Here is a 17,856-nt window from a genome sequence, read left to right as displayed (position 1 = left end):
TGCTTGCTGAAAGTAAAAAAACTTACAATAGGCAAATTAACAAAATTTCAATTTTCCTGAGACTATTCAATGACAGTAACATGGCAACTTAAGTGGAAATATTAGTGTTCCTGCATACAAGGTTCAAATGATTTGCATGTACAAAAACAAATTGCACTGAACTTGTGCTGGGTTACTTTTGGCCATCTAAGTACCTCCCCACTGAATGCAATCTTGGTGGCAAATTCATCTCATATGGGTCGTGAAACAGATCATTTGGCTTTCTGATCACAAAGCTGAGCTTAACCAATTTATAAAACTGTATAAGAACGTAAGCAGAAGATAAAATCTTGGGAACAATTCCAGCCAATTCCCTGACACTCTTATTGTAGGGAATGGAACCCCAGGAATAGTTTTTTCTTGCAGGAGGGCAGAATTGAAACTAAATTTGAGATTAAAATTTTAAATTAATAGAGCCTGTTTTAATACTGCAAGCTGCTGGAACTCACTTGTATCCAAGCCATGCCTTCCCCTTGAAGGATATAGTATATGCCAAATCCCCACTTACCTTTCTTCAATATACTTCAAAATGTAAAAGAGAGCTTGATCATAAACGCACGATACTACAGATGCTGGAAATCTAGAGCAACAAACACAAAATGCTGGAGGAATTCTGAAGTTCTGGCAGAAGAGCTCGATGTTTTTTCCAGATCGCATATAGAACTCAATTAATTGCTGATAGTTTCTACCCTGCTCTCACTTTCAGATGATTCTCTTTTGATTCTTTCCTTCCTTGACCATTTTAAGGGATAGGTTTGCAAATGATATCCATCACAGCCCACAGCATTTAAAGAGCAAGTTTTTGTGAATCGAGCCATATTTTGTAGAAAACTTTAATATAAAGACAAAGAGTTTTCAACAATTTTTAAATTTACATTTAATTCTACATAAAGGAACTGTATAGTACATACTCAATGACAACCATCTTTACGCTAAGAACAATACTTAGAGGATATTTTGCCCCCTATAACTTCAACTGTACAAAGGAGGCATCAGTGGTTGAATACAACAAATTTAAAAAACACTGAAAAGGGAAGAAGGCTAATCCTTCCAGCAAGATTGGTACAATATTTTCCATACAACGTCATCTTCTGAAATACACTTTAATTGTAATTGGAGAAACATGTGCATACAAAACATTGTAAAAGTACAGGGATTAATGGTAATTTTGTGTCATGGTTTTCAAATAAAAGTACTATACATCAAGCAAGACTTAAGGCGGCTTCATCTCCAGCTGAAAGAAAATATTCCGTCTACCAGGTACATTGTACACATCAAGCAATACTTTGCCTTCCTAAAGTCATTTCTTTTTCAGTCAGGTGATTAGTGCTTTTTATCTTTTCTGTCCAATTTATGATCTCTGTCAGTCCGCGACGACCTTTTGCCTGAACGACTTTCTGATATAGACCTCTTTCTATCTAACCTTGAACTCTTTTCCCGTGAGCCTTTTAAATCTTTGCTACTGGTTTTCGATGACTTACGGTCTTTATCTGCACTTGAAATACCTCTACGTTTTTGATCTGAGCTCCTCCTGCGCTTCCTGTCCCTGCTGTGACCCCGACTCCGGCTTCGACTCCGGCTCTCGCTACTGCTGCTGCTGCTAGTGCTGCTGTCTCTGCTGCTGCTACCACTGCTGCTGCTTGTGCTGGAGCTGCTCCTACTACTGCTGCCACTGCTTGAGCTGCTGCCACTGCTGGTGGTGCTTGAACTACTGCCAGAGCTGGAACTACTGCTGCTCCGACTCCTACTCTTACTCTGAGCCTTCTCACGACCTCTGCTTTTGCTCCTACTGCTACTTTTACTCCTGCTTCTCTTTGGCGACACCCTAACTGGTTCTACCTGCGATTCTACAGCTTGAGTAGCGGCAGGATTCTCTTGCTCCGGCTCATGCCTGACCGAACTTTCAAGTTCGGATTGAGGCCCTGGTTCAGATCCTAGTTTGTGCTCCGGTTCAGGTACCATCTCAGGCTCTGGCTCAGGCTGAGGTTCAGGCTCTGGCTCCATCTCAGGCTCCGGTTCCGGTTCCGGCTCAGGCTCCGGGTCCTTACAAACCTCTTCTACCCTCTCCTCTCTACACTCATCTACTTCCTCCACCATATCCTGATCATTCTCTGTATTCTGGCTTGCTTCCTTACCATCAACAGGCACACTTTCTGGCTGACTGTTGCTTTCCCCTTCCTCTATTTCTTCCTCTTCTTCAGCTTCCTCTTCCTGTTGCTTTTCTTGTTGCTTCCCTGAATCACACTTATCTGTACCTACTTCCATTTCCTCTTCTGCTGCCTCCATTTCTACATCATTGTTCTGGTTACCCAATTCCTCCATCTCCTCATGATGAGCCACCTTACCCTCCTGTTCCACGTTTTGTTGTTCTTCATTCTGCAACTCTCGCTGTTCTTTTTCCTTCAATGACTGACGTCTAGGTCTAACTTCCATTCTGTTAATCTGATCTGCAAACTCCAGGCGCCTGTGTTCGAAAATACCTGCAGATTTAAAAACAAATACCTGCTAATACATACAAATTAAAATATTTGCTTTCAATGATAAAAGTAAAACCATATTAGAACAGCGAGGCACAAAAGGATGAATTCAGTGGAGGCCTTTACATCAGAAACATTATTTGCACTCTATGCACAAGATCTACACTCTAGAAACTAACCAACAACTTTTCTACTGTCGTAGTAATTCCTCCCGAGTTACTCAATAGCCTGAAAAATGCAAAACTTACAGGGAAAATAAACTAAGCTTGAAATTATCAGACAGGAGCTCTAGAAACCAACACAAAGCTGCAAAAGCAAACCCCCAGTTCATTTTGTATTTACTCATTTATGTAAACAAATACTACTAATCCAAGACAAATTATTAATCTGGTTTGGATAAGTGAAGATCAGGACATTCTTGGCTCCAGCAATTCATGTGAATTTAATCACTATATACTCAAGATTGGGTGAATTTACCAACTTAAGACTTTAAAAATTAATTGGGAAGTAGTAATTTTAACCAATAGTCTTAACTTCTGACCACACAGGTGGAAAATCTCATTCAAAATGCTTCTCAGGATGTTAACTGAGCATCGTGCCAATCCCCTCCAACTTAAATTGTTGCATTTGATTGAACACTTGAAAATGAGCAATGTGACACCAAAGACAAAGCAAGCACTTATCTCTGGAGGAACATGATTTAAAAGTACCAGAAAACACTAATCAAACTCTGGTCTAAACTGGGAGACCAGTGTATCGAGCACATGCACTACACCCACGAAAAGCAACATTTCCTGGTGCCAATCATCTTAATTCCTATCCCACTCACAGGTGTTGGGCTCACAGCTTCTTCTGCCACAATGAGGTCACTCACAGGGTGGAGTAGTAACACCTCATATTCTGTCTAGATAGCTTCCAACCTACTGGCATGAACATTGGCTTCACCTTCTGTTAATTATTTTTCTCCTCCACCACCCCCATTCCTCTTCCTCCTATTGTCGCCTCTGGCCTCTTCTCCTCACCTGCTTATCACTTCTCCCTGATGTCCCACCACCTCCACCCCACCATTTTCATCCTCCCATGGTCCACTCTCCTCTTCTATTAGATTCCTTCTTCTCCAGCCCTTTACCTTTCCCTGTACTGTACACCTGACACCTGTACTTTGGTGACATCATGCACAATAAATTATTGTGGCTCTCAAATCTGTTCAGTGTGTAAGATTGTGGTCAATCCTCAACTTCATTCACTTTCCCACCCAACTGTTATATTGCTTGATCCTTCAAGTACCTCAACAATTAAAATAAAAACTAAAGTTGCTGATATACCTGACTGAATAACAGTTGCATTTTAATACAGTTTTCTCCACATTCCTAAGTATCCTGTAATTTTTTGCTATAGTTCTAGACTTTTCAGTCCAAAGAATCAGTCTCTCAGCACCCACATCACAACGGTGTCAACATTCATTCCTCTGAATAATGACAAATAACCGGGCTCAAGCTCTCAATATGTCATTGTGTCTGACACATCAATCTAGCAAATTAATTCTGCTCCAAAAATATAATCATTGGGTTACAGAGACCAAAGTACATAAGACACATTGGACGTTGTCTTGCAAAGCCCTGCACACTTGCAAAGGCTTCCACACAGACGTGGTGAGTTAAAAAAAATGAATTCACCTTTGTTTTGCCCTGCTTGATTAATACAAATCCTGCCTCTTAAAACTCTACCAGTTGCTCTAACACTCCAAATCTATTCTTAATCTCCTTGATTAGGCACAAATGAATGCTTCCCTGGAACGTTTATTCTCAATGAGGATACAATGGAAAGCTTGGCATTGCTATCACTAAAATAAGCTTTCTATTAAACAAGCAAAATTATGTAATATAACCCTGCATATGAAATGTGATTGACTGTGTTTTTAGTACCGTGAAAATACATACCATTCATCTTCCTCTGGGAATCATCCAAAAGCTTTTGAGTAGCTGGGCAATGTTTGCCAGGAATGTAGAACAGATGAGGCTTTGTCTTGGTTCTTATGTATTTGATTATTTTTAAGTTATGTTCATTCCATACATCTTGCTGTTAGAAAAACAAACAAATGTTATAAAGTGCATATACTACAAAATTTATAAAATTTTTGATTCAGATAAAATATCTTCCTACCAACTGAGCTAGTTCCACTTTTTGCTCCAGAAGTCTCAGTTCAGTTTGCTTAGCACGACGTTCCTCGAATAATTCTCTTCTCTCATTTTCTACTTGTTTACGTTCTTCTTCAGCTTGCACTTCAAGCTTCTGTTCTATTTCCTGACGTCTTTTTTGCTGTAGATTGAATAAGAAAAATATAAAACCAAAAATAAAATCCCCCACTTCTTTCCAGTCACACCAAGATAACTGTTAAGATTAATTCTTTGGTGATGTGCACTTCAACGTCTATGAATTCACTAGTTCTCAATTCTTACCAATGCAAAAGTAGAATAAACATTCAGTATTCAATAGGCTTCAAATTAATATTATGATAGTTACTAAACTTCAAAATAACTGAACACCAACAGTTGTTACTGCCAAAGTCTCAGCAATGAGTGTGGCTGCTTATCCATTGTATTAGCATACTAAAATTCTTAAACTGTGAGATGAGGCACAGATGAAGCTGAATTTATGATACAGAACATCTACACTACAGAACAATACCAGGAATGCAAACCAGTAAAATTTCAAAGGAATAACCTGTGACAATAACCAACAGAGAAAGGTTATTGATTAAATAGCTGTACAGAATAAATTTAAGTGAACTTACATGTCCTCTTCGATAATGAGCTGCAAACTAAGAAACAATAAACTAATTGAGGTGTGTACAGTGAACTATTATACAGCCTTGGGTTACCACTGGACAGAGGAACAATTTAGGCATGACATTTATCCAGTACATTTTAAAATATTCAGTTTACTTGAATGGATGAAATATACTTCAGCATCCACACATTTTCTATCTGTCTAAGACAATATGCATCAATGCATTTATCAACATAGTTAAGATTTGTCCTTTCTTCTGAGAGGATTAAAATACATTATCAGGCTTTGCAATTAAATTGTTAGTTATGATTGTTGTTATAAATCAAAAATATGAGGGTGTTCAGTAAAATGACTAATGCTGAAGTTCAGTGCATCATTATCTGCTGCTGGATCTTTCTGTGCAGGGGATGACCCAGGTCATGTTAGTCTGAAAGGACAATTTAAAGCTATCTACACAACTTTTTGTACTTTGTTTTGAAAGGTGCTGAAAAGCTGTTTTAATTGTATTGGCTTCGCTATTTAAACTAATAGACTGATGTCACAAAAAGGTTGGATGTTTCAATCAGGGTGAATAAGGTGCTACTGTTTCATACCATACACAACTAGCAGTCCTAAAGAGCTCCAATTCCACTTTCCTTAAAATAGCTTTGCCAAGAGAGGAGACAACGATATATGATATTGGAATGGAGCACAGGAGCTAATTTTGAGTATCAGTATTTTAAAATAAAAAAAAGAACAAGGGCAAGTTAAAGTGTGCATATATTGGAAATATAGAAAACTACATGCAATATAAAATATGAAGCCTTTGTAATCACAATGCAATAATCAGGCCTCAAAGAAAATTCAGCAAATAATAAAGAAAAAAGTACCCTCTCTGTTGCAACATTAGATTCCTGCTTGAACTTTTGCAAAGTACCCATCAGCAGGCCAAACATCCGCCGATTCCTATTTAAGTAAAATGGAACAATTAGATACTTTGTAATCAGTGCCTTGACATTGACCAATCAAAATACCAGGAGAGGAACAAATTGCTGGACTGTAATCTCAAAATAGTAGAGCAGCGTTACAAGGAATAAAGTATATTTACCACTAGGTGCCCCTTTAGAACAGTAGATTAGCCTAATAATACCCAGCAGTTAAAAGTAAGCTGCCTTTCAAAATACACTGGCAAATCCATATGGCACACATGAATTCACAAGTCAGGAAGTGACATGTGTGTGCCTCATATTTGTAATTTCTCACATGCAATCAACATTTAAGAGCAAGTCACTTTTTAAAAAAAACCAACTTAGCATTTACAGAAATAGAAAATCCCCAATTTTATCACTTCCATTACTTATCTTGCCTCACTTCTCCATCTGTGACATTATTCTGATGAGGCTTGCTTAAATGTAATATCCCATAGAATATTAATGTTATTGATTGCATCACAGCTTGGTAAGGAGGCTCCAATACACAGGATTGTAAAGAGGCTGCAGAGGGTTGCAGATTCATCCAGCTCCATCACTGGCACAACCTTCCTCACCATCAAGGAAATCTTCAAAAGGTAGTGCCCCAAGTAGGTGGCATTCATCACAAGGGACACTCATCATCTAGCACACGCCTTCTCATTGCTACCATTGGGGAGGATATAAAGGAGCCTGAAGACCCAAACTCTACGAATCAAACAGCTTCTTGCTCTCTGCCACTAGATTTCTGAAAGGTGTACGAATTGTTTTTTTTTGCAGTACTGTATTTTATTTGATAGTTTATAGTAAGCTTATGTCCTTGTACTGCACTGCTGTCAAACAACAAATTTCATGTCATAAGACAGTGATAATAAAACAATTACAGATTTAGTTCTCTTCACCAGTGTGCTGTACCCAATATCCTTCTAAGTTTTAAGGCAATGATGCTTTTGGTCACCACAATGATCATTAAGATAATACTATAATTTATGATTATATATTATATATCATTATATTATATATATTAGTATTATAGTCTTTTTTAATATTTCAACTGAATTTGAAGGGTGCAAAGTACATAGAAACATAGAAAGCCTACAGCACAATACAGGGCCTTCAGCCCACGATGCTGTACCAAACATGTACTTACTTTAGAAATTACCTAGGCTCATAGCCCTCTATTTAATATAACAGAAAAATCCATATGATTACTGTTTACAAATTAGAGATTTAATAATGAGAAAATAAACAGCTTGAAATTTCAAGTACAGAATTGCAGTCTTATTAAACAGCAAACTAATTATTATAGGAAAATAGGCTAAATGTATCAGAAAACTAGATTAAATGTTGCAAGATGAGCAATGGCCAACATTTCAGCTGAGGCTTAATGGCTTAAAAGCAGATAACTAGTGGAAGAATTGATTTTGATTTTCCTGAATTCATGAAGATCCAACTGAACAGTCAGATTCTGTTCCTTCCAAATAGCAACTGAAAATACTGAACTATACATTAACTAGCTCAATGTCAATATTACAAATTACTTCTGACAGGCACAAAAATCATAATAGAACAGAACAATGATGTTGATTTATGAAGAGAAGCAGCGTAATGCTAGAACTAGTAGATTTAGACTATTGTAAAATACTCATCACAAAATTAGATCATTGGATTACATTTAATACACAAGCACATATGAGAAATGGTTGATAAAAGAAAAAATTAGATCATAATCAGGGTTCCAGGCTCATAAGCTACCTTGTGCCCTACAAGGGTCAGTGTTAAGACTTCAGTTATTTATGCTCTATACCCATGGGGCAGGGAACTCAGTTTGACTTTTAAACTAAGCTAAAAAAAGTAATAAGCATGACTTTAAAGTGATGTGGACAAGCTATGAGGTAGGAAGAATGTAGTAGATGAATATGTCTAAATGTAAAATTTTCTTTGGTTAGTAGGAAAGGAGAAAATAAATGTTATTGTTTTAAAGATGGAACTGAGAACGAAGTAAAACTGCATCAATTTGGCACACTTGGGACTTTGGTGTTGGACAAGTAGATTTTCCAGATTATTGTATGTTATTCCCAATAGTATTCTAACATCATTCCGTTTTAAGATGTTTAATAGCAGAATAATACATTTCCAGTGATCTCAATCAACTAAAAGAAGCATTGGGGACCTGGCTAGCCAGATGTTGAACCTGTGGGATTTTAGAATAGCTGGATAGCAGACCATCAGGATTTACTGTATTCAGAAGGCCCCGAGTGTCTTCGTACATAAACTGAAGTTAGTATATAGATAGCAAATAGTAAATCAGTCTCTATTACAATTAGATTGGAATACAAGAGCAAATTATAATTCATTGATTTACAGTTATCATACAATAATACAAGTTTAACAAGGGAAAAAAATGCACTTAAATGTTATTAGATGCAGGGAAAGGCCAATCTGGAGGGATTTTCCAATACGTATTTAAAATGGTGATCTCAATGAAATCCAATTAAGAGACTCAGAAGAGTAGAGGTTGGAGGTGGTTTTCCTTTGTTGAGAACTTCAAAACTAGGAAGTTGCAGACTTAGACGGAGTCAGATTTTTCAAACCGATAGGAGTGAATTCACCAAAAGGATTGATAATCATTAAAATTCTTTAGTTTGTATACGTATCTCAACTTTAACTTAATCAGTGATATAGGCTTATGCAGGAAAGAGTGGGTCAGCCATTATCTGACCTTAAACTCAAAACACGAGGTGGAATTCATGTTCTTATTAACAGGCCCATCAACAATACAAAACATAAGCAAACAGCTTTAAGGGGTGCCTTAAGAACAAAAGCACGCTCACAGAAGGAAAATAGAACAATTCTAAACCAGTACAACTTCATAGGCCTTAGAACTGGGAAAAGGCTACCAAAAAAAGAAACCCTTCCCTGAGGTTATCAATGATTTGCATTGTGTGCTCTTGAAAGTGCTGTATTATGCTATACATGCTTAGTAATAAAATCTTGTGCTGAAACCAGCTAGAGTATTAGTGCCTATAAAACAACTTACATTAGCAAGTGATTAATAAATGCAAAAGATGTGCCAGTGACGCAAGAAGGCGGCGCGACACAGCTTGCAGCGGCCACTCCGGAACTGATTATCTGTTATTTGTGAAGTGGGTGCCGTGCACAATCATAATCGATTGAAAACGGACGAGGAAGCATGGAGAAACATCGGGAAATTCCAGGAAGACCTTCTTCATTGCTGCTGCTGCGAGGTCAGGGACTCTGCTGGGAAGAACAGGTCCCCAGTCCTCGGGGTTGCGTTGCTGATGGCCGTTGGTGGGGCCGTCTTAATACGCTTGGCAGAAAATGGTGCTCAGAGAAGCTGTGCCGGAGGGGATGGTTGTCGGCTTGGAGGTTCGACGGACTCGGGTTGCTTTCGGTGTGTGCTGCGTCTGTGAGGCTGGTTTCGATGGAGCTTCCATTGTGTGCTGCGTCTGCGAGGCTGAGTCGGGCGGCGCCTTGGAAGTCCATAGCGGGGGTATTCCCTTCTGCCGCCGGCATGGGATGGCGAGTCTGTCAGGACCCTGGGGACTTGTGGAAACTGTGGTGATTTCTTTTGAACTTACAGTCCTTTAACATCTTGGACTATTTTTACTGTGCCCATAGTTTTTTTTTAAAATCAATTATCCTATTGTTTGCACTGTTGTAACTATATGTTGTAATTATGTGGTTTTGTGCAGGTCTTGTAGCTTTAGTTTTTGGGCTTGTTTTTGTCTGGTGGATTTGGAGCTCCTTCCGGGAAACGCGCTATACGGTAGCATGATATTAATACGCAGCAGCCTCTCCGGACTCTGGATTGGGGATTGCTAAACGTTACGTGGATTTTCTGGTGTAGTCTGTTTTGTCATATGCTTTTGTGATATCATTCTGGGGGAACGTTCTCATTTTTTAAACTGCATAGCATTTGTGGTTTCTAAATGACAATAATCTGAATCTGAATTTGCAAGGTGAAAATGACATTTTCATTCAGCCATATTTCACAAATGATACTTACATTAAAAACAACAGACCGTAAATTCAACCTTTCAGGCCACATTTTTAAAAAAAAAACAATTTTCATTAATAAACGAAATTTAAAATTAATCACTGTTAGTGCAATTCCACTCCCCCAACAGTTAACCAAATACAAGTGAGTTCTCAAAGGGGATATAATATGTTCTAGTTCAATTTTATAAAATAACTGTGAAAAGCATACCTTTCTTTGCCCTTCTCATCCATTGTTTGATCTTGAATAAGGTCTCGGCGTGTCCTTTCTTTGGAGGTAGCAACAACTGAAGACTGCAACGCTGGCTGTGAAGAATAAATGTTTTATTTCAGTACAAATTTATTCCTGCTTTTAATAAAATGATGACAATACACAAATACAATCCCACATTGAGAAGAACCATCCAAGCACTTTATTAAAAAAAAGTAGCCATTAGGCTGATTAGAGGTTTTTAAGAAATTTCATTCAGTTCCCAGTGGCTATTCACAATATACTTTCTCAAAGACTGTTTACTGCCCCAAAAGCATACAGCTCAGCTGCAGTGCCCTATTCCCATGGTTAAGTGAAAAGTTAATGGATCATCATAACTTGCATTCCATTTCTAATTTGGCAATGCAATTAACAATAAAACAGGAATGGTATTTATATCTACAATACCTTTTTTGTATCTTCATCATCCTCTGCGTCACTGTCTTGACGTGACTCTCTTCTTGAACGACGATCTCCCAGCCTTTTTATGAAAAAATATAGCATTTAACAACTGTGCAGCTGCAAGTCAGATTCCTAAAAGTATATACTTCTTTCAGGGCGTTTTAAATTTAACAGCAAGATTCTCTTTGAGCCAGGGTTCCCAAGCTTTTTATGCTATGGACCCCTACTATTAACTGAGGGGCCCATGGACCCCAGGTTGGGAACCCTTGCTTTAAGCTAACTGCTTGCGAGTTCCTCTACACACCTAATTTTGGTTAGACTCTTATGCACACTGCCTAAAATTTCTCAACCTCTAAGTTATCAGTAAAAAAGCTATTCCTAATTTGCATTGTTGCAACTCTAGAAGCAGTAAAGTTTGTACTGAAGTTGAAGACCTAGAAGCATGAATTTCCACAATCAGACAAGTAATGGTGAGATCCCAAATTCACTACTGTCAGTTGTTCAAGTATAGCTAAGTAGACACCTGATATGAAACTATGCAGAAGTCTTCGAGATACCCTAGATTTTTTATATAAATTTTGCTTTAGATGTTTAATTTTGTCTTCTGTATTAGTGTATCAGTAGAAAAGAGCAAATTTTAGATTTCAGGTGCTAATGATCAATGACATAATGAGTTGAATGAACTAAACTGATTAACTGAAACAGGAACAGGTACAGATGTAATCAAACTGGGCAAAGGACAACCAAACTAAAAGGCAAGTGTGTGGCAGATGTGATATACCTTCAAATCATAATTTCTTACACCATGGCACGAGCGAGCACAGCAAAAGACACAATATGGTCACCCTACATTGGCAAGGTCTCTTCCAAGCAGAAATTTTATTGCAGATAGAAGCTTCAAGATCTGCTGTCCAAGCTCTTCTGAAGTAGTATGAATAACTGGGCAAGGTTGAGGACCAGAAACACAGTGGTCAGCCACGGAGACTGAGAGATGAGGGACACATTCCTCTACAGTCTGGAGAAGTTTTCTCAGAAGTGGCCGTTATGGGAGGATTGCTGTCAAAAAGCCATTCCTCTGAAGTGGAAACAAAACCATGTGACTCACCTACACACAAATATGCAAGGACTGGGGTGCTGAACAATAGCAGCAAGCGCTCTGGACTGACAAGTCAAAATTTGACATTTTTGCCTCAGACAGGAAATAAGTTTGTCCACAGAAGAACTGGAGAGCACTTACATGGATGAGTGTCTGCAGCTAACAGTTCCCTACAGAATTGGGGCTGTACTTCTGCAAATGGAGTTAATGATCTGCTTAGAATTAATGGAATCCTCAATGCTGAGATGTATAAGCAGATTCTCATCTATCACATAATACCATCTGATCGGTCCCAACTTCATTTTGCAGCAGGCCAAAGTCAAAAATCTACCTTTAATGAAAGGAAGAACAAAGAGATCGGCACCAAGCTATATGACCTCCACAGAGCCCTGATCTCAACCTCATTGAGGCCATCTGGGCTTACCTGGAGACAGAAGCAAGCGAGACAGCCACAGTCTGCAGAACTGCAGCAAGTTCTCTAAGATGCCTGGAACAACCTACTAGCCGATTTTCATATATAACTGCACGACAATGTACCCAAGAGAATTGATGCTGTTTTAAAGAAAAGGTGGGCACATCAAATATTGATGTGACTTGCGTTTTTTACTGCTTACTACTCTATAATTTTTTTTGCAATTTAGAAACTTTTAATTTCATTATTTTTGAGAGCATCTTCACTTTATAGATTTTTAAAATATTGACTTGCACAGTATAGTACTTTTCAGTTATATACACTTCAGCTTACTTATTGTGGCAGTGCAGAACAAGTCATAGAACCTCCGCAAACAAAATTTCTGGAAGCTAAGTGTCCTGAGAAATTCATGTAGCAGACGGTCTGAATGTTATTGAATACAATAAACAAACTCTGAATATATTTCTGGAAATCACAGATGAGGAAGAAACAGTGAAGAAAAAAAATAGCAGTAAGTATCCATGGTAGGAAGCTGCCCATCAAACCTGCATGGCATTAGGAATGCATGATAGGTACCTCCACATTAGATAGAAACCAGGGTAGGTATCCAAGTGCTTGAGCTCTTAGAAATGGAAAGGGATTGACCTACAATATAGATCACATGGGAATCACAGCAAAAAAAGATTCTACTTCAGTTCCTGTGGAGAATTTCGGGAACTAGGATTTGGCAGGAGCTTTAGAGGGAGGAGCCACATACTCATGAAGCATTGAGAACAGCTCTGTAAGAAATTGTATTGATGACATAGTCCAAATTTTTAACAGAATTGGGTGACTATCCCAGTGGAGTGATTAAAGTGATTTGGACAAAACTCTTCTAACATGGCCGAGAAAGTAAAATATAATAAAGCAGAACAGACTGCTTACAAGTGAAAATTAACATAGGAAGAGAAAGAAAACAATTTAGATCAGAATGCAAGTATAGGTAACAAAAGTCTAGAAGAGGTAACATTAGTAAAATGAGATGCAGTTTGTTATAAAGATTATCTTTAGAGAAGTGCATAGTTTTTCCAATGAGTCACATAAAACTCCAGACCTATATCAGGTTTGACTCAAATACTACTAACAACTGGAAAATTACCAGCACGGATGGGCACAAAACCCCGGTACAGCTGCAAATTCTAATATAGAATAACTCTAAGGTTAAGCAGTGAGACAATAGAAGCCAGGACATTCAAAATAAAAAGTAACCCATGTAAGAATGTAAAAGCATTTATCACAATAAGCTAAAACCATTTAGCCAAACAGAAAACTGTATAATGATTATCACAGCAACAACTGAATCAAAAATGACAACTGAAGTTTCTAACAGCTGAAAATGCAGATTCAATCCAAGCTCTGACTCAAAATAGCTCAGAGCCCAAAAGATGTCTTGGGCTTCACAATGGACACATCTTTGATATTATCAAAAGATGGGAGCAAGGAAGATTAAGATATGCCACCAGCTATAAAGAGTCAGGCACACATCTAATTGCTGTACACCAGCCACTTACTCTAAGCAGTTATATTTACTAATATCTCCTTGTTCTAGCCACTTGATTAAACCAACTAGTACTAATATTTTCAAAACTAATTTAAAAGATTTATTTGTCAATTATGGCTCGCTACATTTTGCAGTTACAAAGACATCTTAAGATTGGTGTTAAACTAGAAAAATTGAACTCAAGGTGCACTGTAGAAGAACCTCGTGTCTGCATTTACTGCATTAATGCTATCTGAATAAAAACAGAAGCTCCATTCATAATGCAGCATCTTCATCACTATGGATCTGCAGAAAACTCACTCAAATCAGGACAAAATATTATTATCTTCCATTGGAAGAGTTTCAGACCACGGGGCAGAGCCTCAGAACAAAAAGATGTCCCTTTATAACAGACACGAGGACAAATTTATTTAGGCAGAGGGTGGTGAACCTGTGGAATTCGTTGCTACATCAAATCATTGGGTATATTTAAAGTAGAGATTGATAGATTTTAGATTTCATGGAGAAGACAAAAGAATACGTTTGAGAAGGAAAATCAGCCATGACTGAATGGCTGAGTAGACTGGTTGAGCTGAATGTTCTAATTCTGCTTCTATGTATTATAGTCTCTATACTCCAAACCAGTCATTGGACAAAGTGGTCATTCTAACTCCACCTGTAAGCCAGAGAAAGCATGTCCAGTTTTAGGCTAAAGAAACCATTTTGCAAGTGCTCTTACCTGTTGATTGCTCCATCCAAATCTCTCTGTTTAGCTGGGGGTCCTCCTCCGCTATCCGAGAGTCCACGTCTAAATAAATGGAACAGTCAAGTCAACCAAGAGGCTTCTTTACTAGAGAAGATAAACAATCTTTTCCTCCTTCACTTTGAGTGCATAAGTGACAACTTATTGTCACAAAATGTACAGCAGCAGGATATGAAAGTAACAAGCAAAATCAGGACTCCTTCCTTGATCTGCTTTTACATTGTTTTCTGATTTACACAAACTAAATACAAAATTTCCGATGAATGCAGGATGTAGCAAATGATTGCACATCACTAGTAACAGAAACATTGAAAAAGAATTTTAATCTTACCTAAGTAATCCAATCCCACGCCCCCTACCTCCACCAGGTCCTGTGATGGATAAACGTCTAGCTTGGCCAGGCCTAGTTAAGAACAAGTTTTGATTAACATGTGATTAGCTGCATTATATCAAGTAGACTTCTCGGTACAGTAATTTCAGAAGTATATTTCAGTAACTTCTTGCTAATATCTATGATTATTGATGCAAGTAAATCACTTTACTTTCTTAAAAAAATTAAATACAGACACATTTATGAGGTTGTACAGAACAGAAACATGCCTTACTGTCCCAATTTCTTCATGATGATCAATGGCTTACGATAAAATAGCAGGCACCTATTTTAGCTGATCTAAGTTTCCCATTTTTATATCCCATAATCCCACTCTTTGTCCATTCTGCTGAAGAGTCTTGGCCCAAAATGTTGACTGGACTTTTTTTTCCCATAGATCCTGCCTGCATTTCTCCAGCATTTTGTGTGTGTGTGTGTGTTGCTTGGATTTCCAGCATTTGCAGATTTTCTCATTTGTGATCCCACTCTGTCTATAATTTCTTATGGAATAAACTATCATTAATTCTACCAACACTAACAAAATTAATACTTATTTCAGCAGGATGTGTACAAATTTTCATGATGACTTTTCCTTTCACCTATTTTCAAATCCTTTCAGTCTGTATTGGAGTATAAAGTTGCATTGTTTGCTGTGTAACCAAAACTATGTAGTCAGCTTTGTATTTGCTATGTATGTATCCAATTTAGTAGGAGAATGAAATCTCTGTACTGTCTCTGTACTATTGAACACATCAGTAACTTAAGAATGTAGCCAAATAAGAAGATAATGGTGTGTTAATGAGAGGCTAGCTAAGAGATAACTGTGGCCAGGGATGAGGTAACACATGGCCCAAAAAGTAGATTAGAACATGATTAAGTTCATGGGTAGAAACAATAGTGGGAAGTCGGGAGCTGATGTACTGGTGATACACAACTGTAGACCGATTGGATATGCTAATGCAACTAAACCAGGAGATTGCTATAAAAAAATGCTATGCACAAGGGTCGGTGGGCAATCAGCGACTAGCTCACTGACTGTCTCAGCTTTGATTTGCAAATTAAAGTTTAATACTTCTTGAAGAATCTTCTGCATCTCCTGGTCGTTTGTGGGGCACAAGAAACCACGACATCTGGAGCCTATTCTGGTCAAAATCACCGATGAAATAAATAATTGCAATGCATCAAACTTATTTTATAACCGAGTCCTGCAATGCAACAGAAATAATTCACCATATTTCAGAATTCATTCCCAATGCCTATTTTACCAAAAGCTCTTCCACAATCCCAGCTAAATGAGTATGAGACCAGTTTTGACATTAACACCCAGATGCAGCTTCAACACCATCACCAGACCTTGTTATCAATACCGCAGAGTAACCACCTGGCTCAATATCGTGGATAAGCCCAATGGCTTTTGATAAAATAGCAGGCAAGCCACCTCTTCTATATTTTTGACACTTCAATCTAATTTCATTTCATTACTGAGATTGAGAACACTAATTTAAAGAATGTTTTGACTCCATGCACTCTGCAAAATAAATCCATTGTTTTTGACAACTGAACTAAATTGAAATTCCAAGTTTGCATTTAAGTTAGAACAAAAGTAATTCAGCTTAAAATCAACATATACACTATTCTGCCCGCAAATGGAATGCTCTTTGCCCGCATAAGGTTGTCAGCTGGGGGCCAGTAAACTAAATCGGTGGCGGGGGGGTAAAGAAGAGACATTAATTCTAGTCGTTATGAGCGAAAGCAGGGTCGATTTGTCTCTTTTCAATTATGTAACTCCTATTAATGGAAAGAATGGCAAAGAGTTGGTGCTTATTTTATTGTTGTAGGGATTCACGGCCCAGATAGCTGTTATTTGTCCCGTGGAATCAGGTAGCATAGACAGGGGGAAGGAGTTAGGTTGGGGGGAATGGAAACAGTAGGGTCCAGGCCGAGGAACACGGTCTCATGTGAGGCTGCTCATGGCGGGCTGACGGCCACCTGAGTATCACTAGGTTCCCACTCGTTGCGATACTGCCACGACCGCCAGGTCCTGATCCCAGTCCCCTGTCGGACACCAACAGTGGCCGCAGCTGCTCACAGGCCGCGCAGCCACCGCGCGGGAGCATGGTTCCCGCTCTTATCCCCTGACGGCGGCCGGGACGCAGCTGGCACGCATCATTACCTAAGGTCGTTTGGGTCCCGGCCCGTCAGCTTGCGAATGTTCTCGTCCACATTCTTCAAACTTTCCTTGGCTTTTTCCAGTTGATCCTGCAAACTTCTCACCGCCACCGCCATCTTTTCTATCGCGGCCCTACGCCGAGCACTCTGGGATCAGGCCAGGCTCCGCCTCGATGTCACCTGACCATGCCGGACGTCAGAGTGATTGACGCCTCAATAAACCAATCAAGCGCAGATAACACCTGGAGAGCGAGCAACCCTGGCGACCGGTTTCTAACTCAGTGAAGGTAGCGGTGAGGGCGGGGATTAGTTCAAATGCAGTAGTGATGGACGTCTCTGCCCTGAAGGACCATGATAGTTTAACACGGAGGACTTAATAAGTAGTTACTAAAACACAGAAACTATGGAGTGATCGAGTCTACGTGGAACCACAGTCAAATTACACCACGTAAGGAAGCCATTCGGCTCATTAAAATTCCCAGGCTGTAACACAAAAATATAGCCAGTGCCGGATTTCTCCCCCTCCCCAGAGTCTTGCAGATTCTTTCAACCGCTTATATCTAATTCACTTTGAGCATTACGTATGCATCTTTGCGAAGAAC

At 38.8% G+C, this 17,856-nt stretch overlaps 1 protein-coding gene across 1 annotated transcript; it reads right to left on the bottom strand.

Annotated features, from left to right (window-relative positions):
* Positions 1-856: 856 nt before the first annotated feature.
* On the bottom strand, positions 857-17,427 carry pnn (pinin, desmosome associated protein). The gene is made up of 9 exons (XM_073039960.1): positions 17,259-17,427; positions 15,047-15,118; positions 14,692-14,760; positions 10,932-11,004; positions 10,485-10,579; positions 6,176-6,251; positions 4,680-4,835; positions 4,457-4,595; positions 857-2,519 (listed from the first exon to the last, which is right to left on the bottom strand). Exons 1-9 carry the CDS (start codon positions 17,369-17,371, stop codon positions 1,363-1,365), a joined length of 1,950 nt encoding a protein of 649 aa, XP_072896061.1. The 5' UTR covers positions 17,372-17,427; the 3' UTR covers positions 857-1,362.
* Between the last annotated feature and the right edge of the window lie 429 nt (positions 17,428-17,856).

This window comes from Hemitrygon akajei, chromosome 3, assembly GCF_048418815.1.
Source record: "Hemitrygon akajei chromosome 3, sHemAka1.3, whole genome shotgun sequence".
NCBI classification, from domain to species: domain Eukaryota; kingdom Metazoa; phylum Chordata; class Chondrichthyes; order Myliobatiformes; family Dasyatidae; genus Hemitrygon; species Hemitrygon akajei.
This window is presented reverse-complemented; position numbering and strand designations above follow the sequence as displayed.